General features: G+C 43.2%; 1 protein-coding gene across 6 annotated transcripts in view; it reads right to left on the bottom strand.

The window, feature by feature from the left end:
• Positions 1–26,245, bottom strand: part of LOC134968915 (ovochymase-2-like) — a 235,824-nt gene that overhangs the window by 142,451 nt on the left and 67,128 nt on the right. For all 6 annotated transcript variants that reach the window (XM_063944490.1, XM_063944489.1, XM_063944493.1 and 3 more), the window contains 5 exons: positions 18,068–18,163; positions 17,822–17,973; positions 15,815–16,010; positions 3,589–3,615; positions 3,420–3,510 (listed from right to left, as the gene is read on the bottom strand). In XM_063944490.1, coding sequence (XP_063800560.1) covers positions 3,420–3,510; positions 3,589–3,615; positions 15,815–16,010; positions 17,822–17,973; positions 18,068–18,163 — 562 coding nt within the window. The remainder of the gene's footprint in view (positions 1–3,419; positions 3,511–3,588; positions 3,616–15,814; positions 16,011–17,821; positions 17,974–18,067; positions 18,164–26,245) is intronic.

The raw sequence follows: 26,245 nt of genomic DNA, 5'->3' as shown, positions 1-26,245 counted from the left end.
GGTAATGGCAATCCTGTACCACAAATCTGAGGTACTCCTGGTGAGGATGGTAAATGGGGACATGTAGGTAAGCATCCTTGATGTCCAGGGATACCATGTAATCCCCCTCCTCCAGGCTTGCAATAACCGCCCTGAGCGATTCCATCTTGAACTTGAATTTTTTTATGTATGTGTTCAAGGATTTCAAATTTAAAATGGGTCTCACCGAACCGTCCGGTTTCGGTACCACAAACAGTGTGGAATAGTAACCCCGTCCTTGTTGAAGTAGGGGCACCTTGACTATCACCTGCTGGGAATACAGCTTGTGAATTGCCTCTAGCACAGCCTCCCTGCCTGAGGGAGTTGTCGGCAAGGCAGATTTGAGGAAACGGCGGGGGGAAGACATCTCGAATTCCAGCTTGTACCCCTGAGATACTACTTGAAGGAAACAGGGATCCACCTGTGAGCGAGCCCACTGATCGCTGAAATTTTTGAGGCGGCCCCCCACCGTACCTGGCTACGCCTGTGGAGCCCCCGCGTCATGCGGTGGACTCAGAGGAAGCGGTAGAAGAATTTTGATTCTGGGAACTGGCTGACTGTGCAGCCTTTTCCCTCTTCCCTTGTCTCTATGCAGAAAGGAAGCGCCTTTGACCCGCTTGCTTTTCTGAAGCCGAAAGGACTGTACCTGATAATACAGTGCTTTCTTAGTCTGTGAGGAAACCTGAGGTAAAAAAATTTCTTCCCAGCTGTTGCTGTGGATACGAGGTCCCAGAGACCATCCCCAAACAATTCCTCACCCCTATAAGGCTCTATGTGCCTTTTAAAGTCAGCATCACCTGTCCAGTGTCGGGTCTCTAATACCCTCCTGACAGAATGGACATTGCATTAATTCTGGATGCCAGCCGGCAAAATATCCCTCTGTGCATCCCTCATATATAAGACGACGTCTTATGTTCGCAAAATAGTATCCCTGTTTGACAGGGTTACAGACCACGCTGCAGCAGCACTATCTGCAGGTCTCAGTCTAGTACCTGAGTGTGTAAATACAGACTTCAGGAAAGCCTCCTGCTTTTTATCAGCAGGTACCTTCAAAGTGGCCGTATCCTAAGACGGCAGTGCCACCTTTTTTGACAAACGTGTGAGCGCCTTATCCACCCTAGGGGATATCTCCTAGCGTAACTTATCCTCTGGCTGAAAGGGTACGCCATCAGTAACTTTTTAGAAATTACCAGTTTCTTATCGGGGGAACCCACGCTTTTTCACACTTCATTCACTCATTTGATGGGGGAACAAAACACTGCCTGCTTTTTCTCCCCAAACATAAAACCCTTTTTTAGTGGTACTTGGGTTAATGTCAGAAATGTGTAACACATTTTTTATTGCCGGGATCATGTAACGGATGTTCCTAGTGGATTGTGTATATGTCTCAACCTCGTCGACACTGGAGTCAGACTCCGTGTCGACATCTGTGTCTGCCATCTGAGGGAGCGGGCGTTTTTGAGCCCCTGATGGCCTTTGAGACGCCTGGGCAGGCACGGGCTGAGAAGCCGGCTGTCCCATAGCTGTTACGTCATCCAGCCTTTTATGTAAGGAGTTGACACTGTCGGTTTATACCTTCCACCTATCCATCCACTCTGGTGTCGGCCCCACAGGGGGCGACATCACATTTATCGGCATCTGCTCTGCCATCACATAAGCCTCCTCATCAAACGTGTCGATACAGCCGTACCGACACACCGCACACACACAGGGAATGCTCTGACTGAGGACAGGACCCCACACAGCCCTTTGGGGAGACAGAGAGAGAGTACGACAGCACACATTAGAGCCAGGGCCGGTTCTTGCCCTTGCGGCGCCCCGGGCAAAAGTTAGGGGCGTGGCTTAACATGGGGGCGTGGTCAGTCACGCCCCCCATTTGTAGCGCCGCTGAAAGAAAAAAAAAAAAAAAAAGTATACTTACTGTACCCCGCTCCTGTTTCCAGACCCTGCAGACCGGCGCCGCTCTTCTCGTCGGATCTATGGGAGAGACGTCAGTCATGACGTCTCTCCCATAGCACAGCATAAGCGCTAGAGGTCAATTATGACCCCTAGCGTCTATGCCACAATGCTATGCGGTGCGCGATGACGTCATCGCGCACCGCACACCAAAGGTCCTCTCCATGAAGGGAAACTAGACGCTTAGCGTCTGATTCCCTTCAGAGCGGGGGAGGACCAGCGCCACGAAGGGAAACCAGACGCATAGCTTCTGGTTCCCTTCTCACAGCGGGAGGGGGGGCACAGCGGGGGGACACTGCTGGGGCGCACACTGACAGTGGAGGATCTTGCCATGGTGCGGCGCCCTCCGGATAGCGCCGGCGCCCTCCGGAAGGCGGCGCCCCGGGCAAAAGTCCTGCTTGCCCGTGGCAAGATCCGCCACTGATTAGAGCGCTATATAATTTAGGGATTAACACTATATTGAGTGAATTTTTCCCAATAGCTGCTTGTATATACAATATTGCGCCTAAATTTAGTGCCCCCCCTCTCTTTTTAACCCTTTGATACATGCAAACTACAGGGGAGAGCCTGTGGAGCTGTCTTCCAGCTGCACTGTGAAGAGAAAATGGCGCCAGTGTGCTGAGGGAGATAGCTCCGCCCCTTTTTCGCAGACTTTTCTCCCGCTTTTTAATGGATTCTGGCAGGGGTATTTATCACATATATAGCCTCTGGGGCTATATATTGTGATATATTTGCCAGCCAAGGTGTTTTAATTGCTGCTCAGGGCGCCCCCCCCCCCAGCGCCCTGCACCCTCAGTGACCGGAGTGTGAAGTGTGCATGAGGAGCAATGGCGCACAGCTGCAGTGCTGTGCGCTACCTTGGTGAAGACTGATGTCTTCTGCGGCCGATTTTCCGGACCTCTTCTTGCTTCTGGCTCTGTAAGGGGGACGGCAGCGCGGCTCCGGGAACGAACACCAAGGCCAGTTCCATGCGGTCGATCCCTCTGGAGCTAATGGTGTCCAGTAGCCTAAGAAGCCCAAGCTAGCTGCAAGCAGGTAGGTTCGCTTCTTCTCCCCTTAGTCCCTCGATGCAGTGAGCCTGTTGCCAGCAGGTCTCACTGTAAAATAAAAAACCTAAAATAAACTTTCTTTCTAGGAGCTCAGGAGAGCCCCTAGTGTGCATCCAGCTCAGCCGGGCACAAGAATCTAACTGAGGTCTGGAGGAGGGTCATAGTGGGAGGAGCCAGTGCACACCAGATAGTACCTAATCTTTCTTTTAGAGTGCCTAGTCTCCTGCGGAGCCCTTCTATTCCCCATGGTCCTTACGGAGTTCCCAGCATCCACTAGGACGTCAGAGAAACATTAATACAATATGATGGCTATGAATTTAGTTAAAGTAACTAGTAGTAGTGTTGTGTTTAGCATTAAATAAATGGTTTACACAAAAAAAAATTTTAAATACTCACTCGTTGTTTAAATAATATTTTTGGGGGGCAGCTGGTAGTATTATCTGTCCGGCAGTTCCCCGCAGGAATCCACTATTCACGCTGCAATGCACTGTGTGATAGAAATCTCTTGTAATCACACTGGGTTGATGATGTCAAAAGGTGCCATGTACAAGGAGAGATCATTTACCTTGATATGGGGTCAGAGTCGGTTGTTCTAGGTAGTAAGAAAACAAAACAAAAATTTTAAAAAACAAAAACTGGAGTTACAATGACCACGTGTAAGTCAAGACAAGAGCTAGATTCCAATAAATGTAACTCCTTTGAAAGACAGTACCACATCGATACCAGTAAAGCAACTGAAACATTCCCATATACTCCAGGTTCTTCATGTGTTCCCTGTGAACCAGCATACAGCCCAAGTAAAGCCAGGCATCTCATCTTACCAGGGGTTGAATAAGCTAGGAAAAGTTTTCAGCACAAACAACTGAACTAGGGCCTAATTCAAGGTTGATTTCAAAACAACATTTTCCTCTAATGGGCAACACCATGTTGCAGTGCAGGTGGGGCAGATATAACATGTGCAGAGAGAGTTAGATTTGGGTGGGGTGTTTTCAAAGTGAAATCTAAATTTCAGTATAAAAATAAAGCAGCCAGTATTTACCCTGCACAGAAACAATATAACCCACCCAAATCTAACTCTCTCTGCACATGTTATATCAGCCCCACCTGCAGTGCACATGGTTTTGCCCGTTAGAGGAAAATGTTGTTTTGCACTCAACCTTGAATTACTGTAGGCCCCTAGACCTCACCCTTAAGGGTTAATGGGAATGTTAGGTGGAATGTTATAGGAAATAGGGGCATAGGTTACTGGGAAGGTTTGAAATGTGCGACCACTGCTTACACCATACCTCCCAACATGACCCTCTACAGGACAGACAGAATGCTCTGCTCCAGGACTTCCCTCTTAATTTAAGATTGCCATCACCTATGTTGAACAGGTTAATGGGTAAGAAAGGTGTTTCATCACAGGTGATGGCAATCATACATTAAGAGGGAAGTCCAGGAGCAGAGCATTCTGTCCCTCCTGGAGAGGGTCATGTTGGGAGGTATGCTTACACACAAGTGCAGGCACTCAATTTTCTCAATAAAAGCAGGACTACGGGTGCTTAGGATCCCCCCTCAGAACCAATGATAGGCGAGTTAAATATACAAAAATACACAAATATTGATATTTGTAGCACTCACAAGCTGATGTAATCCTTTTCTGCAGTTCAGTATATGAGTAGGTGAATTTGCCTAACCGAAGCTGCTGTATGTAATACAGGGGCAGTCATTTGTACCCACATACAAACAAACAGCATTTGAATGGGAGACAGAACTATACCATTTCTATAGACAATTGCGTCTAAGGGATTTTTTGGTAAACAAGGTACTGGTGCTTTACAGGAACGACCATTTAGATAAAAAAACACTTTTGATTCACCGAGTAATAATGCATCTATTGACACATTTATTAGATTGGTCAAGAGAGATACATTACCTGTCATTAATTCCATGAAAAAGAAACATCAAAATTTGAGTCCTCAGGAGGTTAGAGCGGTACAGGATTTACGTAATAATGACCAGATTATTATACGCCCTGCTGATAAGGGTGGGGGTATTGTTCTCCTTGACTGAACTGACAATATTGAAGAAGTGATGTCACAGCTTAAGGACACTATGTGTTATAAGAAACTTACTTTTGATCCGTCAGGAGCATATAAACGTGAGATTGATTCTATTATCTCCATGGGTGCCATGAATGGTTGGATTGATGACTACACAGTTGTTTTTTTGACCCAAGATTTCCCTATTGTTCCTGTTCTGTATATACTGCCTAAAGTGCATAAATCATTGTGTAAACCCCCTGGTAAGCACATAATTTCATCAAGGGGCTCGCTAAGTCAACCGTTATCACAATACGTTGATGTGTACTTACAACCTGTTATTCAGAGTACCCCCTTTTATCTAAGGGATATGACAAATTTTATTAATAAATTGGAATCTTATGGGGCACCACCCGAAGGCTGTCTGCTGGTGACACTTGATGTTTGTAGCCTCTACACCAACATAGGCCATAAGGAAGGTATGGATGGAATAAGAACTGTGATTTCTTTCAACATCAGCTATAGTGGCCCACCGATTGAATTTCTTATGCTTCTCATGGAGGTTGTACTACATTACTTTTTGTTTAATAACGCATTTTATTTGCAATTACGCGGGACCACGATGGGGTCAAATATGGCCCCATCATATGCAAATTTGTTTATGTATAACTATGGGGTAGTATACATTCACGGTGACCCTGTGTTTTCCAAATATGTGATGTGCTATTGTCGTTTCATAGATGACCTTTTTCTAATTTGGAAAGGAGGAAGTGAGAGGTTACAATTATTTGTTACCAAGCTTAACAATATTGTAGGGTCCATCAGATTTACCTATACGAGCAATCCTATTGCAATTGAATTTTTAGATGTAAAAGTGAACATCTTTGAGAGGCGGTTTGTCACGGTAATTTACCGCAAAGTAACGGACAAAAACACACTGTTGAAGTGTTACATCGTATGGGACAGAAATTCCTGCAGAGGGGTTATGGAAAAAATGAGGTAGATGTTGCAATACACAGATGTCTCCAATTGGACAGAAAGGAACTTCTGGTCCCTAAAGATAAAGAAAAATCAGGGGAGGCCGGTAGATTATTGCTATCTAGCACCTATTCGATTACATCAGGGGCCATCAGGCGGTCTATTTTGTTGCATTGGCATATTATCCAAAGTGATCCAGTCCTTGGTCAGGTTTGCAAGGAGGAACCATTATTTTGTTACAAGAGGAGTAACAATCTGAGATATCAATTGGTATACTCTGACATTAGTCCAAGAGTTATGATCAAGAGTGGATTGTTGCAGCTACCGAATGGAGTGTACAAGTGTACAGGTTGTGCAAATTGTAGCTTTCTATGTATGGGGACTGATTTTGTGAATCAAAGTACAAATAAGAGATACCAGATTAGACAACAGATGTCTTGCGACACAAGGTATGTCGTATATGTTATATGGTGCCCGTGCAATTTGATCTATGCGGGTAAAACCCAGAGGATACTGAAAGAAAGCACGTCATTTTGCAACAGTTAAGCATATGATCAAGGACTTGAAAGTGATGCCTATTGAGCAAGTTCCCCCCTCACGTAGAGGAGGGGATAGAAATAGAAGTCTATTACAAAAAGAATGTAAATGGATCTATAATCTAGAGACAATGGCACCAAGAGGATTAAATGAGGAACTGTCCTTCACTTCCTTTTTGTGATCAATGTAATAACATTCTGATAATCAGGCTGGTTCATCTGATGGGCCCATTCTTAAATATTGTTTTATTGTAGGTTTAGATATGTTTTGTATGTAGTCCTGTATCAATTATGCAGATTCATGGTTAGTTTAGCCTTAATGAGACAGATTATTTGGCTGCACTATTCTGCTTATGTATTTGTTTATGTTTACATGTATTTATGCTGTAGATCATGTGTTTGTGGTGTCTGCTGGCCGAAAGAGGATTGTTGTACTCGGATATTATTGGATTGTTTACATTAAGATATTGTCCGCTCCCCTGGTAGCGCCATTGGACAATTGTAAATAGTGGGTGTTGTTTAGTGACAACTGGAAGGCGGATACTGATGGACCAAGTTGCCGTCGACGTCAGCAGCGGGATCGCTTTACTTCCGGGTGGCGCGTCCCGCTGTATCGTCCCCTGTGGCATGGGTCCGCGATGTGAATTCCGTCGGCCGGAAGTGGGTGCTTGTAATGTCACGCACACCTGTCTGGTGATTGTGTTACCTTGGCGCCTGGAGGAGCGTGGGGAGTCCCTCTTCGGCATTGGACCAGATGATCACATGGGAGTTGTTCTAAGCAGAATGCACAGGTGATTGTAATTGTTTGTGCTCAGTGTTTGTGTATATATGTTTGGGATTTGGTGATGGTTAGTTACACTGCTGGCTTTTCCCTGATGAAGGTGCTGCTGCACCGAAACAGCTGTTGGAGCTGCCGCTTGTCACTATGCATTGAGCTGCTAAGTATCTCTTAATTCATCATAGCTGTTTACATCAATTTTTGCACGATGCACTTTTTTTGAAAAATTAATATGAAGTAAACTCAAAATTTTCACGGTATATATATATATATATATATATATATATATATATATATACACACACACATATATATATATATATATATATATATATATATATATATATATATACCATGTTGCACTGCAGGGGGGCAGATGTAACATGTGCAGAGAGATTTAATTTGGGTGGGTTATATTGTTTCTGTGCATGGTAAGTACTGGCTGCTTCATTTCAGAACAGCAATTTAGATTTCAGTCTGAGAACACCCCACCCAAATCTAAATCTCTCTGCATGCTACATCTACCCCAGCTGCAGTGCAACATGTTTTTGTCTAATTGCTAACTTTTTTGGTTTTCTAACAAACCTGAGTAAGGCCCTAAATGCAGTAACTGCAGCGCACAGGGGCCCTCATTCCGAGTTGATTGCTCGCTAGCTGCTTTTAGCAGCAGTGCAAACGCTAAGCCGCCGCCCACTGGGAGTGTATCTTAGCTTAGCAGAAGTGTAACCGAAAGGATCGCAGCATTGCTACAAAAAAAGATTGTGCAGTTTCAGGTAGCTCGAGACCTACTCCTACCTTGCGATCACTTCAGTCTGTTTAGTTCCTGTTTTGACGTCACAAACACGCCCTGCGTTCGGCCAGCCATGCCTACATTTCCCCAGCCACGCCTGCGTTTTTATCCGACACGCCTGCGTTTAAGCACCCAAAAACTGTTACCACACAGAAACATTCACTTCCTGTCAATCACTCTGCGGCCAGCAGTGTGACTTAAAAGCGTCGCTAGACATTGTGTGAAACTGCACCGGCTTTTGTAAAAGTACGTCGCGCGTGCGCACTGAGCCCCATACGCATGCGCAGAAGTGCCGCTTTTTGACCTAATCGATGCGCTGCGAACGAATGCAGCTAGCAATCAACTCGGAATGAGGGCCATAGCGAGGGCACAATTTGACTACAGCCTCAGTACAGTAGAGAGAAAATGCAAAAAAGATATAGGTATATCAGGAAGCGCTGTAGTTTAAGGTAAAAAAATTATTACACAATATTCTAAAAACAATTCAATAAGACAGACATACAATTCATATAGCTATATAATTGCTTCTCTCATAAGTGTCTCCAATAGTATCCAGCCGCACCAAGACCCTTAGTTGCAATGTTCTTTATATTTAAGGATATAAGGTGCTTATATAAACCATAAGGTTTTAAATGGACAGTTAGTGTCCCGTTTGACACATAACTCCTTAGATCTGTATTGTCAGTCAAGCAGCAGCGTGAGGATTTTAGTGGCAAGCAAACCAACATGCAGTGACTCCTCCGTTAATTGACGTTGTATAATCGCTGTGTGAACGGGCTGAGGGAGGGCGCCGTAGCGGTGATGTCAGGCGCTATGCTACACCCCAGTCCGATCAAAGCTGACAATGTCCAGTTGTTTGCAGTGTAAATCAACGGGTCAGTCTTACCGGACTTGTATTCCCCGCACTCACCGTGAGATCTCTGCAGTGAACTCACGTAGCAGTTGTGGCTGTGTGCTGTCCGTGATCGGCTGTCCTTGATATGAAGGCCGTGGAGACAACTTTAGATGGGTTTATTTGAGCTACTTACGCGTTTCTCCGCCCTTATCCCACGGCGGTTTCGTCAGAGGATATAACAACTACCAAGCCTGGCTGTTCATTTAAACCCAAACGGACCAATCAGAACCAATTGATTAATCCAACCACCTGTGGTGTCAGCTGTAGTACAAATACACATAAGAATCATATGTCTGTCTTTATAAAAATTCTCTTAATATAAATCAAAACGAGCAGAATAGTGACCTTTATATTAGATATCAAAAGCAGACTGTCATTTGTTTAATTTAAACTAAACGAATATAAATAATTTTATATAGTTTTAATAAACAATTCTTAATAAAAGCACATGGGATTACCTTCTGCACTCATAGCATAATGGTAAGAGTGCAGAACTAGCATGCTATAAGACCCAGGTTCGAATCTCAACAGGATACATCGTATAATTTTATCATTTGTTGGATAATAGATACTATAATATGCCTCACATAATAATTAGTGGCATGCAACAATTATATACACAATACATTAATATAAATAAAAAATAATAATAATAAATATACAAATAAACATAAAAATATATCTGTATCAGTTCACAGCAATAAATTCATTTAATGTACTGTGCCAATATATAGCATGGTGCCTTTATCCTCTCTATCTAAATTTCCACTTCTCATTAATTACTATAATTTATACTAATGTACCACCATATAAATATAATAACTAGTTGACATACCTATATCCTAACCTTAGTAACAAAATTATGTTAATCCAATAGATGGAGAAATAGAACTAAAATTCTAAGGATAATATTTCTTGTTTGAAGCTCTTTTATCTTATATTGTTTAATTCAATATTTTCATTGAGACCATCAGGAACCAGTGTATCTAGAGTAAAGATCCAAAATGCCTCTCTGGTACAGAGGCGGCTATATCTATCTCCACCTCTCAGGGTAGGAGCAATGTATTCAATACCTTGTACCTTTATTACATTCATATTCCCTTCATGAATTTGCAAAACATGTCTTGATACACTGTGACTAATATTCTTATTAAGAACATTTCTTCTGTGCTCAAGAAATCTTATGTTAAGGCTGAGTGTGGTCCTGCCTACGTACTGCATACCACACTCACAGCTTAGAAGATAAATAACATATGTCTTTTGACAATTCATGTATGATTCCATTTTGACATTTTGTCCAGTTGTAGTACATTGAAAGGAAATACTTCTATGAAGAATGAAGTTACATGTTATGCATCTGGTTTTACCACATCTAAAACAACCTATATATGTAGAGAGCCAAGTGGTTTTATTCAGTGGTTCATCTGACTTCTGTATATCCTGAAAAAAACTGGGTGACAAATGATTCCTCAAATTCTTAGCTTTTTGAAATACTACTCTCGGATTGTCACCAAGGCAAGGTTTCAATATTTTGTCTAACTTCAGTATTTCAAAGTTCTAATAGAGAATTTTCTTTATCTCATCTGCACAGATATTAAATTTACTAATAAATGGAAGTATTTCATTATCTCTATATGAATCTTCTTTAGAGCACCTAGATTTAGACTGAGAGAGGAGAGATCTCCTATCTCTTTGACCTGCTTCTTTCAATGATTTGCTTAACAATGTGTCTTGATAACCCTGGTCGCGAAACGCTTCTGTCAATTCCTTTGCTTGTTCAACAAACTCCTTTTCATCTGAACAATTACGTTTTAATCTAAGGTATTGACCCTTAGGTATATTGTTCTTCCATTTTAAATGATGACAACTTTTATAATTCAGATAATTGCCACAATCGACCTCTTTTCTGTATGTACATGTGGCAAGTGTATCACCACTGACAGTGAGGACAATATCAAGGAAGTTAATGTGTGTAGGGTGACAAGTGTGGCTAATCTTAAGACCAAAAGTGTTAGAATTAAGATAAGAGAGAAAAGAAGAAACTAGATCAGACCCATCCCAAATAATAAATAGATCATCTATGTACCTACCATAGAACACCAGGTTCGCCATATAGGGCCCCTCCCAGATGTAATTTTCCTCGAAGAGGCCCATATATAAATTGGCGAAACTGGGGGCAAACCTGGTGCCCATGGTGGTACCGTGCACTTGAAGATAAAACTGTGAATTAAATAAAAAATAATTGTGCACTAAAATAAATTTCATGGATTCCAAAATAAACTCACAGCGATCTGTTGTCAAATTATCATCAGCCTCCAAAAAATGGCGACAAGACTCAACTCATTGTTGATGGGGTATGTTAGTGTAAAGCGATTCAACATCACAAGTGAGGAGTACATATGATTGTCGCCATTCTATGTTATTAATTAAATTTAAAAAATGAGTGGTATCCCTTATATGGGATTTCAATTTGCTCACATATGGTTGTAGATATGAATCCACGAAAAAAGAAAGACTAGAAGTGAGGGACCCCACACCAGAAATTATGGGACGACCAGGTGGTGAAACTAAAGATTTGTGAATCTTAGGAAGGTGATAGTATGTGGGAACTATAGGGTAAGGATCAAACAAAAATAGAAATTCTTCCTTTGATATTGTCCCCACTGCCAGTGCCGCTGTCAACATAAATTTGTATTCCTGTAGGAAAAGGGTGATTTTTTGATATCTCAAACATGAGGACAAAGATAGACACTAATATTATGTTTAAAAAGAAATCGGAGTTCTATCCGTTCCAACATAGGAATGCTTATATTGAAGCTTTTTATTCTTCAACCCTAGTGGATTTACGCACACTTTGTGAGAAAAATAATAAGTCCTTCAAAAGAGATAATCTAAATGGTAACGAACGCAGAGCATTGAAGGCTCTCAAAAATGATAACTCAATTATTATCAAAAATGCGGATAAGGGTGGCGGGTTGGTGGTACAAGACAAAGTGGTCTATTTAGAAGAAGCTAATAGACAATTAAGTGATCAGAAATTTTATAAAAAACTTGCCAGTAACCCTACCACCCTTTTCCTACAGGAATACAAATTTATGTTGACAGCGGCACTGGCAGTGGGGACAATATCAAAGGAAGAATTTCTATTTTTGTTTGATCCTTACCCTATAGTTCCCACATACTATCACCTTCCTAAGATTCACAAATCTTTAGTTTCACCACCTGGTCGTCCCATAATTTCTGGTGTGGGGTCCCTCACATCTAGTCTTTCTTTTTTCGTGGATTCATATCTACAACCACATGTGAGCAAATTGAAATCCCATTTTTTAAATTTAATTAATAACATAGAATGGCGACAATCATATGTACTCCTCACTTGTGATGTTGAATCGCTTTACACCAACATACCCCATCAACAATGAGTTGAGTCTTGTCGCCATTTTTTGGAGGCTGATGATAATTTGACAACAGATTGCTGTGAGTTTATTTTGGAATCCATGAAATTTATTTTAGCGCACAATTATTTTTTATTTAATTCACAGTTTTTTCTTCAAGTGCACGGTACCGCCATGGGCACCAGGTTTGCCCCCAGTTTTGCCAATTTATATATGGGCCTCTTCGAGGAAAATTACATCTGGGAGGGGCCCTATATGGCGAACCTGGTGTTCTATGGTAGGTACATAGATGATCTATTTATTATTTGGGATGGGTCTGATCTAGTTTCTTCTTTTCTCTCTTATCTTAATTCTAACACTTTTGGTCTTAAGTTTAGCCACACTTGTCACCCTACACACATTAACTTCCTTGATATTGCCCTCACTGTCAATGGTGATACACTTGCCACATGTACATACAGAAAAGAGGTCGATTGTGGCAATTATCTGAATTATAAAAGTTGTCATCGTTTAAAATGGAAGAACAATATACCTAAGGGTCAATACCTTAGATTAAAACGTAATTGTTCAGATGAAAAGGAGTTTGTTGAACAAGCAAAGGAATTGACAGAAGCGTTTCGCGACCAGGGTTATCAAGACACATTGTTAAGCAAATCACTGAAAGAAGCAGGTCAAAGAGATAGGAGATCTCTCCTCTCTCAGTCTAAATCTAGGTGCTCTAAAGAAGATTCATATAGAGATAATGAAATACTTCCATTTATTAGTAAATTTAATATCTGTGCAGATGAGATAAAGAAAATTCTCCATAAGAACTTTGAAATACTGAAGTTAGACAAAATATTGAAACCTTGCCTTGGTGACAATCCGAGAGTAGTATTTCAAAAAGCTAAGAATTTGAGGAATCATTTGTCACTCAGTTTTTTTCAGGATATACAGAAGTCAGATAAACCACTGAATAAAATCACTTGGCTCTCTACATATATAGGTTGTTTTAGATGTGGTAAAACCAGATGCATAACATGTAACTTCATTCTTCATAGAAGTATTTCCTTTCAATCTACTACAACTGGACAAAATTTCAAAATGGAATCATACATGAATTGTCAAAAGACATATGTTATTTATCTTCTAAGCTGTGAGTGTGGTATGCAGTACGTAGGCAGGACCACATGCAGCGTTAACATAAGATTTCTTGAGCACAGAAGAAATGTTCTTAATAAGAATATTAGTCACAGTGTATCAAGACATGTTTTGCAAATTCATGAAGGGAATATGAATGTAATAAAGGAACAAGGTATTGAATACATTGCTCCTACCCCGAGAGGTGGAGATAGATATAGCCGCCTCTGTACCAGAGAGGCATTTTGGATCTTTACTCTAGATACACTGGTTCCTGATGGTCTCAATGAAAATATTGAATTAAACAATATAAGATAAAAGAGCTTCAAACAAGAAATATTATCCTTAGAATTTTAGTTCTATTTCTCCATCTATTGGATTAACATAATTTTGTTACTAAGGTTAGGATATAGGTATGTCAACTAGTTATTATATTTATATGGTGGTACATTAGTATAAATTATAGTAATTAATTAATGAGAAGTGGAAATTTAGATAGAGAGGATAAAGGCACCATGCTATATATTGGCACAGTACATTAAATGAATTTATTGCTGTGAACTGATACAGATATATTTTTATGTTTATTTGTATATTTATTATTATTATTTTTTATTTATATTAATGTATTGTGTATATAATTGTTGCATGCCGCTAATTATTATGTGAGGCATATTATAGTATCTTATCCAACAAATGATACAATTATACGATGTATCCTGTTGAGATTCGAACCTGGGTCTTATAGCATGCTAGTTCTGCACTCTTACCATTATGCTATGAGTGCAGAAGGTAATCCCATGTGCTTTTATTAAGAATTGTTTATGAAAACTATATAAAATTATTTATATTCGTTTAGTTTAAATTAAACAAATGACAGTCTGCTTTTGATATCTAATATAAAGGTCACTATTTTGCTCGTTTTGATTTATATTAAGAGAATTTTTATAAAGACAGACATATGATTCTTATGTGTATTTGTACTACAGCTGACACCACAGGTGTTTGGATTAATCAATTGGTTCTGATTGGTCCTTTTGGGTTTAAATGAACAGCCAGGCTTGGTAGTTGTTATATCCTCTGACGAAACCGCCGTGGGATAAGGGCGGAGAAACGCGTAAGGAGCTCAAATAAACCCATCTAAAGTTGTCTCCACGGCCTTCATATCAAGGACAGCCGATCACGGACAGCACACAGCCACAACTGCTACGTGAGTTCACTGCAGAGATCTCACGGCGAGTGCGGGAAATACAAGTCCGGTAAGACTGACCCGTTGATTTACACTGCAAACAACTGGACATTGTCAGCTTTGATCGGACTGGGGTGTAGCATAGCGCCTGACATCACCGCTACGGCGCCCTCCCTCAGCCCGTTCACACAGCGATTATACAACGTCAATTAACGGAGGAGTCACTGCATGTTGGTTTGCTTGCCACTAAAATCCTCATGCTGCTGCTTGACTGACAATACAGATCTAAGGAGTTATGTGTCAAACGGGACACTCACTGTCCATTTAAAACCTTATGGTTTATATAAGCACCTTATATCCTTAAATATAAAGAACATTGCAACTAAGGGTCTTGGTGCGGCTGGATACTATTGGAGACACTTATGAGAGAAGCAATTATATAGCTATATGAATTGTATGTCTGTCTTATTGAATTGTTTTAGAATATTATGTAATAAATATTTTACCTTAAACTACAGCGCTTCCTGATATACCTATATCTTTTTTGCATTTTTAATCCACAGCTGGTATTTCAGTAGTACCATTTGGGAGCAGCTTAGTGTTAATATATTTTTATATGCTAAAACGAGCAGGATAGTTGACCATACAAGCGCTAGGGAATTTTTTGGTTTGGTTTTTCTTTGTACAGTAGATAGAAAGGCCAGGGAGTCCAGCACTTACACTGGGGAAAGACGGGAATATGATAGATTTGGGTAAATGACAAGTGGTCTGTTACTGTGTAGAACGCTCAGAACCATTTCCAGAGATGACAGAGAATGCTAGATACAGTACAGTATAATACAGTACATAGGCCCAGATTTATCAAGCCTTGGAGAGTGATAAATAGCACGGTGATAAAGTACCAGCCAACCAGCTCCTAACTGTCATTTTACAAATACATGGCAGTTGGGAGCTGATTGGCTGATACGTTATCACCGTGCTATTTATCACTCTCCAAAGCTTGATAAATATGGGCTATAAATACATGCAAAACAACTACAGATTTCATATGCCTTATAACATCACCAGACTACATGGGCACACTGACCATATTTGAGGTTTGTAGTGACCCAATGAAGAAGTCTCTGAATATCCGTGAAGACAGCCGGCGACCCTCTCTTTCCTGGCACCTGCATCAAATTGTTGTCCCATTTACGGGCACAGCCCATACCCCAGGAGGTCACGCCAACCAGAACCCACCTCCCGTGACTCCGCTGGCAGAGGAACGGACCTCCAGAGTCACCCTGCAATATAACAGACAGCTGTAGTCAGAGGAGAAGACTCTATTGGACCTAAACTTCCCATTTCCTTGTGTTACCCGCAATCTCAGGCTGCTCATTGGTTTGGTGCATTTCAGAAAACCCGGAACCTACACACTGTGGCTGCTTGTGAGTCGGACGCAAAGTGGCTGTGTTTTTGCGGGAAGTCACGGAAGCCTGATTTACTATGTGACGCCAATATGAGTTTCTGTTTAGCTCACACTAGGATTCGTGCAACTCTGAGCTGGGTCAGAGTCTGATTCTGATGCAGGTGAGGCTGCTTGCGTGTTTCGCTGCAACAGTCTACGCATACCACCTTATGCCAATGTATCCGCCGGTTTCTGCAGATCATCCATCTATCAGCAAGTGGAAGGCTGCACAGCCCACTGTTTCTCCATCTGCAACAGTCATTATTAGAATCGTGAATTATAACCCACCCCATGCAGGGTGCAAAAGATCTGGCAGTAGCAGGTGTACCATCAGAGGCAATCGCGTGGGGGGGTCAACGGCGTTTCGGCGGCATTTTCTGGGCGCGGTCCGGACAACGCAGCAACTGCGACCCTAAACATGCGATGGCAGGAAGCTACTGTTCTGGCACGAAAGCAGGGGGGGGGGTAGGGCTTGGCCTTCTGGGCGTCCCCCCGCATGCCTCATATTTTGATCGTAGATGTGCGTTTTTTCGCACATCTACCATCAATTAGGCCCATTGCCACAACTCTCAAATGAAATGTATCAGTTCTTTGAGATTTTACCCTGAAACAAACATTTCACGGAAAGAGCAATCTGCTAATGGACGGATTGGACTGTCCGCTGTTTCAATCTTGTGTGCATATGCATGGTACGGTGCGGTCTGTGATCGCTTTCTACGGCGAATGCGCATCAGACTCAAAATAAGCCTCAGTGTGTGTAAAAGAAAGTATTGAGTATGTATTGAATCAGCTATCAGGCTAACTTACACCCATGAGCATAAAGAAACATTCACACACCCATAAAATGATTCAACAATGCTGCTCTAGAATTGCTAAGCAAGGTGCTAGTACGAATAGAATTAACAAGAAATCAAAGACAAATAAAGCACTAACAGTGGTAACACAAGACAGTTAGGTGCTGTGTCTCCAGTGAATTCATCATTACATGAATGGAAGCATTGCCATGTCAGTAAAAAAACATAGATAACATGGCTAATCTTTGTAAATTACAGTAACAACAGCTTACTCAGACTTGCCGTCGCAGTGCGGCTTGCGAGGCCAAGGAAACTGCATCTAGGATGCCCCTGTTATACCCAATGATGGCTGCCCCTGCACCCCCCCACCCCACCCACCCCCCGAACGCCTAAGCCTGATCGTTCACATCTCAGGCATTGTTCTGAAAAGGGACCTGACAATCGGGAATTTGCAGTAAAGATTGTATAAGCAATCCTTACTGAATTAGGCCCTTAGTCTGATAATACACTTTATTCTTTATTCCTGCTTCATAGAATAAGCTGCAGAACTGTATTTGGTCTGTAGTCTGTATCTAGCCATCATCAGCTGTGTGAATTCCCAGCTTTTCCGTGGGTTAGATTCATGCTGGTCCAATAGAGCATGAAAAGCATTAATTACCCCTGTAATATTGCTATGCATTGGCCATGCGGTTTATGCACAGAAGAAGTTGATTGCAGAGTCATCTTGACACTACTTATATAGGAGTTTTCCTTTCAGTGGTGATCATTGGTGTGAGAGAAGTTACTCTAAACTCACAGACTCTATGATTGACTGATCGCCAACCAAAGGACAAACAGAATACAGAGAGTGTACCTGACATGCATCCTTTCCACCTTCTGGAAATCCTGCGCATACCACAGTGTCAAACACCAAGCGCCCATCCAACGTTTCCATGGCATGTAGACACCTCTTGTATTCAACGAGAGGTAATGCTACCTGCTGGAGTCTGGTAGGCAACTGGCCATCTAAAACACCAAGTGATTACATTAAGGTAGTTTTATGTACAGTACATTTTACTAATGAGGTATCTGGCTTCCCAGAAGGGCTGAAGCCGCTTACTTTCTTGCAGTCGTCCCCACCCAAGGGCAACACACAAAGAACCTGCTGCAAATATGTCATCTGGGTTTGGTAGGCAAGCTGGTTGGATCTTCTCATCTATAAGGGCAGAAATTTGCAATTAATACTTCAGAATTGCTTTGTTTTTCTAGGTAGAAAGGGTATAGGCCAATAAAGGTGGGTTCTGTGTAATAGGTTGACTGTGATTCCCAGGACTGACCAGAATATGATCAATGTAAACCCCTCAATGCGTTTCATCTCTTATGCTATATGTTAGCTGATGAAGTCCAGATAACATATAGCATAAGAGACAAAATGCTTTGAGGGATTACGTTGACTGGAATTCTCTCCTATATTCTGAAGACATCCTGGTAATTATCATATAAGCCATTACAGTTATTTTTATAAGCAAATTTTTAGCTTTGCTTTTATGTGGTGTGGTACATTAAAATAAAAAATACTACAAAACATGGAAACCACTCTCTTTTGCGTCCACATGGAAAGTCATAGGCAAACACAGAAACCCCCCTCCTCTTGGCAAGAAGCTCAAATTATGACAACAATAGCAATGGTATATAATACAATTACTATAGCTGCCGCCACATCATGAAGTTTAAGGGATAGAGCAAAGCTGCTGCACATGCCCAATGGTAGCAGCTTTCTCTACCAAATTTGCTGTGTGTGCTTCTGAGTCCTCAATCAGTGCACTGGACCAAAGAGTAGCTACCAGGAAGAAGAGACAGGAGCCTTAACATGAGGTGGGAGAATGTGATCTTAGAAAGTGCAGTACTGGTTCTATCAGGTTTGTGTATTTATTTATAGTATGTCTTAACTTTTTCCTGACCACTTATCTTATTTGTATTGTTTAAATAGGATTTTAACTACCTACCGGTAAATCCTTTTCTCGTAATCCGTAGAGGATACTGGGGTTCCATTTAGTACCATGGGGTACAGACGGGTCCACTAGGAGTCATGGGCACTTTAAGAATTTGATAGTGTGGGCTGGCTCCTCCCTCTATGCCCTTCCTACCAGACTCAGTCTAGGAAACTGTGCCCGAGGAGATGGACATACTTTGAGAGAAGGATAGATAAGGATAGTGGTGAGATTCCAAACCAGCACACACAAACAAGAGGAAAGCTATGCTAACCAAACTTGAAACAGTAACAGCAACAGCTGAACCAAACAACAATACTTAACCAAGTAACACTGCAGGAAGAACAAAGCACCTGGGGGGCGCCCAGTATCCTCTATGGACTACGAGAAAAGGATTTACCAGTAGGTAATTAAAATCCTATTTTCTCTTACGTCCTAGAGGATACTGGGGTTCTATTTAGTACCATGGGGAAGTACCAAAGCTCCCAAACTGGATGGGAGAGTGCAGAGGGTCCTGCAGAACTGATTGACCAAGCTGAAGGTCCTCAGAGGCTAAAGTATCGAACTTGTAAAACTTTGCAAACGTGTTCGAATTTGACCAAGTAGGTGTTCGGCAGAGCTGTAAAGCCGAGACACACCGGGCAGCCGTCCTAGAAGAACCCACCGACCTAGTCGAGTGGGCCTGAACAGATTTCGGAACCGGCAAGCCTGCCGTGGAATAAGCATGCTGGATAGTTAGCCTGATCCAGCGTGCAATGGACTGCTTAGAAGCAGGACACCCAATCTTATTGGGATCATAGAGAACAAACAGAGAGTTAGATTTCCTGTGACGAGCTGTCCTCTTTACATACACCTTCAAAGCCCTCACAACATCCAAAGACTTTGAAATAGCAGAGGTGTCCGTAACAGCCGGAACCACAATAGGTTGGTTGATGTGAAATGCGGACACCACCTTCGGAAGCGATTATGGTATACCAAGGTATATTGGGCGCTTCAGACGTGAGGAGCTTCACTAAACAGCTGCCTCAAATTACAGGGGAAGTCACTCCCTCAAAAGAAACATGTGAAACAGAAGTAGGCTACGCTGTGATGGAGTTATTAAATGATGAATATCAATGTTAAAATATCTCTAATAAAACAATTTAATAAAACATTTAAACACATACATGTCACAAAAAATTAAAATACACTATTCAAACAATGGTTGGGATAAAATTACCCTTTGTGTACGTCTGGAACAAATGATACGTGAGCTGGAGTAGTCCGTTCCTATTGTAACCCCTGTTTCAAATTTCCTGTATAGACAGCATTGTCCCATATGCATAAGAGAGTCCGACTATGGCAGCTTTTCACAGTTAGAGGAATGTTGGCTCCAATGGTCTTAATAGATTGAGCGCTTCATGCATTACGGTGTAGGTCTTTCTCCGTATAGGTAGCTGCTGGGTCCTCTCAGAGTGGGAAGGTTGTGAAAAAGTATCCAGGTAAATATCCAGGGGATGGTCCGTTACTCTGCTCCAGTGTTCCTTGTTGGTTGTAGCAGCATCTGACACGTTTCGCTGCATGCAACTTGCAGCTTTTTCGGAAGGAATTGCTGATGAGTCCTGAGTTCAGCTCTGTCTTCATGGAAGATTAAATAGGGACTCTTATGAGACAACGCCCCAGTTCCGACACACGTCTTGCAGAAGCCAAGGCCAACAGTGTGACGGTCTTCCACGTAAGATATTTTACTTCTACCTCCTGTAAAGGTTCAAACCAGTCCGATTGGAGGAACTGCAGCACCAAATTGAGATCCCAGGGTGCCGTGGGAGGCACAAAGGGAGGCTGGATGTGCAAAACCTTTTTCAAGAACGTCTGGACCTCAGGAAGAAATGACAATTGTTTCTGAAAGAAAATGGACAAGGCCGAAATCTGGACTTTTATGGAGCCCAGATGTAGGCCCACATCCACATCCGGCTGCAGAAAAAGCAGGAAACGTCCCAGATGAAATTCCACAGCAGAATATTTTCTGCTCTCACACCAAGAGATGTATTTCTTCCAAATACGATGGTAATGTTTAGACGTTACCCCCTTCCTGGCTTGGATCATAGTCAGGATGACCTTGTCAGGAATCCCTCTCCTGGCTAGAATCAGCTGTTCAACCTCCGCGCCCTTCAAACAAAGCCGTGTCAAGTCTTGATAGACGGACAGCCCCTGTTGTAGGAGATCTTTGCGAAGAGATAAAGGCCACAGATCTTCCAGGAGCATCTCCAGAAGGTCCGCGTACCAGGCCCTTCTTGGCCAATCTGGAGCAATGAGAATTGCTTGAACTTTTTCCATTTTTATTCTTTTCAGAATTCTTGGGATCAGCGGAAGTGGAGGGAACACGTACACCATCTGATACACCCATGGAGTTGTCAGAGTGTCCTCCACCACTGCCTGTGGGTCTCTTGACCTGGAACAATACTGCTTGAGCTTCTTGTTGAGACAAGAGGCCATCATGTCGATTTGAGGACATCCTCATTGACGTGTCAAGCACCTGAACACCTATGGGTGAAGGCCCCACTCCCCCGGGTTTAGGTCGTGTCTGCCGAGGAAGTCTGCTTCCCAGTTGTCTTCTCCCAGAATGAAGACCGCCAACAACGCCACAGCGTGTTTTTCTGCCCAGAGGAGAATTCTTGATACCTCTGACATTGCTGCTCTGCTCTTTGTTCCTCCCTGTCGGTTTATGTAGGTTACTGCTGTCACATTCTCCGACTAAACCTGAATGGCCCGATCTTGAAGAAGATATGAGGCCTGCAGAAGGGCGTTGTATACAGCCCTGAGTTCCAGAATGTTGATTGGAAGGACGACTTCCTGACCTGACCATCTTCCTTGAAACTGCACCCCCTGGGTGACCGCTCCCCAACCTCTGAGGCTTGTGTCTGTGGTTAGCAGAATCCAATTCTGCATCCTGAACCTTCGGCCCTCGATTAGGTGAGAAGTCTGTACCCACCACAGAAGGGAGATCCTGGCCTTTGGCGACAGATGGATCCTCTGGTACATGTGAAGATGCGATCCGGACCATTTGTCCAACAGATCTAGCTGGAAGGGCCTCGCATAAAACCTTCCGTACTGAAGCGCCTCGTAAGAGGCCACCATTTTCCCCAGAAGGCGAATGCATAAATGCACTGATATCCGGGTTGGCTTCAGGACATATCGAACCATCGACTGGATTAACAATGCCTTTTCCAACAGAAGATAAACTTTCTGCGACTCTGTGTCCAGTATTATTCCCAAAAATGGGAGCCTCCGAGTTGGCTCTAAATGAGATTTCAGAAGATTTAGAATCCACCCGTGATCCAGGAGTAGTCTGGTTGTGAGACCAATGCTGTCCAACAACCTTTCCCTGGACGGTGCCTTTATCAGAAGATCGTCCAAGTACGGAATAATGTTCACTCCCTGCTTGCGAAGGAGAAACAACATCTCTGCCGTCACCTTGGTGAACACCCTTTGGGCTGTGGAGAGACCAAATGGCAGGGCCTGGAACTAGTAGTGACAGTCCTGTAGTGCAAAGCGTAGATAAGCTTGGTGAGGTGGCCAGATCGGAATGTGAAGGTACGCATCCTTGAGACTAGGAATTCCCCCTCCTCTAGACCTGAGATCACCACTCTCACAGACTCCATCTTGAATTTGAACACTCGTAATTACGGGTTCAACGATTTTAGATTCAAAATTGGTCTCACCAAACCGTCCTGTTTCGGTACCACAAACAAGTTGGAATACTACCCCTTGTTGCGCAGATGAGGTGGAACTGGAACAATGACCTGAGTCTGTGACAGTTTTTGAATGGCATCCTGTAAGATTGTACTTGCCTCTTGTGAAGTTGGTAAGCCTGATTTGTAGAATCTGTGAGGTGGGAGCTCCTGAAACTCCAGTCTGTACCCCTGGGAAATAAGATCAATGACCCAGGGATCCTGGCATGATTTTGTCAGATGTGACTGAAATTCTTTAGTCGGGCTCCCACCTGCCAGACTTCAAGGCAACGCGGTCCACCGTCATGCAGAAGGCTTTGAGGAAGCAGAACTGGAGCTCTGTTCCTGAGAACCGGCAGCTGCTGGTTTGTGTGGTTTATCTCTAGCGCCTCTGGTGTCAGTAGAAGATCCTCTGACTTTGCCCTTAAACTTGGCGATCCGAAAGGACTGTAAGGTAGGTCCTTAGTAGGTCTTACTGGTTGGGGGAGCTGCAGAAGGAAAATATGTGGACTTACCCGCAGTAGCTTTGGAGATCCATTTGTCCAGTTCATCTCCTGTGAAGGGTAGGCCTTCCACGCCTTTCCTGAAGTTCGCGTCCGCAGTCCACTGGTGTAACCACAAGCCCCTGCGTGCTGACACTGCCATAGCAGTGGTGTGTGCATTAAGCAAACCTACTTCTTTTATGGCTTCCACCATAAAGTTCGCAGAGTCCTGTATATGTTGCAAGAGTAACACAATCTCCCCCCTAGATAAGGAATCCAACCCTTCAATAAGATTACCCGACCATTTAGCAATGGCTTTAGTAATCCACGCACATGCTATAGTGGGTCTCTAAGCCACCCCAGCCGCTGTGTACAAGGATTTGAGTGTAGTCTCAATCTTACGATCAGCAGCGTCCTTTAGGGAGGCTGCACCAGGGACGGGTAATACAATCTTCTCTGACAACCTGGACACAGATGCATCCACTATCGGTGGACTTTCCCATTTTTTCCTATCCTCAGGAGGAAAAGGAAAAGATGAGAGTAACCTTTTAGGGATTTGAAATTCTTATCAGGATTTACCCACAGATCTTCAAACAGGGTATTCAATTCCTTTGACGCAGGAAAAGTGACTGAGGACATCTTTTTTACATTAAAATAAGATTCCTCACACTCCTCTATCACCTTATCAGGAACTTGTAGCACATCTCTGATAGCCTCTATAAGAGCCTGTATTCCCTGTGACAGAGCAGCATCCCCCCCTTCTGAATCCACATCCCCCTCCTCCATGTCTGACCCCTCAGCGTCAGAGTCAGACTTCAGGATATGGGCTAGAGTACGTTTTTGTGGACAAATGGCAAGGGACTGAGACGCTTGTTTGGGGACTGAGTCTCTGTTCATAATCTCATCCACAGACTGTCTTAAGTATTGCGTCTCTTTCTCATTGCGGGACAATTTATTAGAGATATTAGAAATCATTCCTTTGAGGGAATCCAGACACACTGGTTCAGCCCCGCTAGCCTGAGAAGATGCACTACACTGAGTACATAGTAGTGAACTCCATAGGGAAGAGGAACACTCCACCGTACATGAAACACACTCTTTGCCTGACATAATGTAAATGTGACAGCACATATACACAGAAAAGGTTAAAAAGGATATTTATGGTAAGAACTTACCTTTGTTAAATCTCTTTCTGCTAGGTACACTGGGTTCCACAGGGATAACATCGGGGGTGTAGAGTTGGAACTTGATCCGAGGCACCAACAGCCTAAAAGCTTTGACTGTTCCCAAGATGCACAGCGCTGGCTCCTCTATAACCCCGCCTCTGTGCACAGGAGCTCAGTTTTGTTAACCAGTCCAATGCAGTAGCAGGTAAAAGAGACGACAACAGTTAGTAGTCACATATACCACATTCTCGTGACAGGAGAAGGTACCAGTGCTAATGCCATACAAACCCAAAGAAGCTAAGTGTGTCAGGGTGGGCGCCCTGTGGAACCCAGTGTACCTCGCAGATAGAGATTTAACAAAGGTAAGTTCTTACCATAAATCTCCTTTTCTGCAGCGGGGTACACTGAGGTTCCACAGGGATAACATTGGTTGATGTCCTAAAGCAGTTCCTCATGGGAGGGGATGCACTGTAGCAAACACAAGAACCCGGCGTCCAAAGAGGGTATCCTGGGAGGCGGAAGTATCGAAGGCATAGAACCTTATGAACGTGTTCACTGAGGACCACGTAGCTGCCTTGCACAATTGTTCAAGGGTCGCACCACGTCGGGCCGCCGAAGAAGATCCAACAGACCGAGTAGAATGGGCTTTGATGGTAGCAGGAGCTGGAAGACCAGCCTGTACATAAGCTTGTGCAGTCACCATTCTAATCCATCTGGCCAAGGTCTGCTTATTAGCAGGCCAGCCATGTTTGTGAAAACCAAAAAGGACAAGGAGGGAATCAGATCTCCTAAGAGAATCTGTTCTCTTCTCATAAATACGGAGAGCCCGTACCACATCCAAAGACCGCTCTTTGGAGGATAAACCTGGAGAAGTAAATACCGGAAACACAATTTCCTGGTTAAGGTGGAAAGACGACACCACCTTAGGCAAATAACCAGGAAGAGTTCTAAGAACTGCCCAGCCACGGTGAAAAATCAGAAAGGGAGACCTACAGGACAAGGCACCCAAGTCTGAAACCTGTCTAGCAGAGGCAATAGCCAGCAAGAACAAGACCTTAAGAGTAAGCTACTTAAGGTCCACAGACTCAAGAGGTTCAAAGTGAGACTCTTATAAGGCGTCCTGCAACAACCGACAAATCCCAATGAGCCACAGGAGGAACATAGGGAGGCTGAATCCGTAAAACACCCTGAGTGAATGTATGAACATCAGGCAGAGTCGCAATTTTTCTCTGAAACAATATCGACAAGGCAGAAATATGAACCTTGAGGGAGACCAGACGAAGGCCTAAGTCCAGGCCCTGTTGCAGGAAAGCCAAAAGCTTGGCAGTACTGAACTTATATGTGTCATAATGGTTAGTCGCACACCAGGCGAAGTAAGAATTCCAGACCCTATAATAAATCCTAGCAGACGCCGGTTTATGGGCCTTCAACATAGTTTGAACGACCGCCTCAGAAAATCCTTTGGCCCTCAGTACGGAAGCATCAAGAGCCATAACGTCAAAACCAGCCGGGCCAAATCCTGGTCGACACAAGGGCCCTGAACGAGGAGGACTGGGCACTGTGGAAGTAGAAGAGGACGCTCTATCGAGAGACCCTGCAGGTCTGAGAACCAATGCCGTCTGGGCCACGCTGGAGCGATTAGAAGTAGAATTCCTCCTTCTTTCTTGAACTTCCTTATCACCCTGGGCAGAAGTGACACTGGAGGGAACACGTACGGCAGCCGAAAGTTCCATGGAATTGCCAGTGCATCCACGAATGCTGCTTGAGGATCCCTTGTCCTTGCTCTGAAGACCGGAACCTTGTGATTGTGTCGAGACGCCATCAGGTCTGCATCTGGTAGGCCCCAGTTGTCCACTAGGAGTTGAAAGACTTCCGGATGAAGGCTCCACTCTCCGGCATGTACGTTCTGAGGACTGAGGAAGTCCGGAATGACCACTGCCGATATTGCT

The sequence above is a fragment of the Pseudophryne corroboree genome, chromosome 11 (assembly GCF_028390025.1).
Source record: "Pseudophryne corroboree isolate aPseCor3 chromosome 11, aPseCor3.hap2, whole genome shotgun sequence".
NCBI lineage: Eukaryota > Metazoa > Chordata > Amphibia > Anura > Myobatrachidae > Pseudophryne > Pseudophryne corroboree.
Note: the sequence above shows the minus strand (reverse complement) of the source record. Positions and strands in the feature narration are given on the sequence as shown.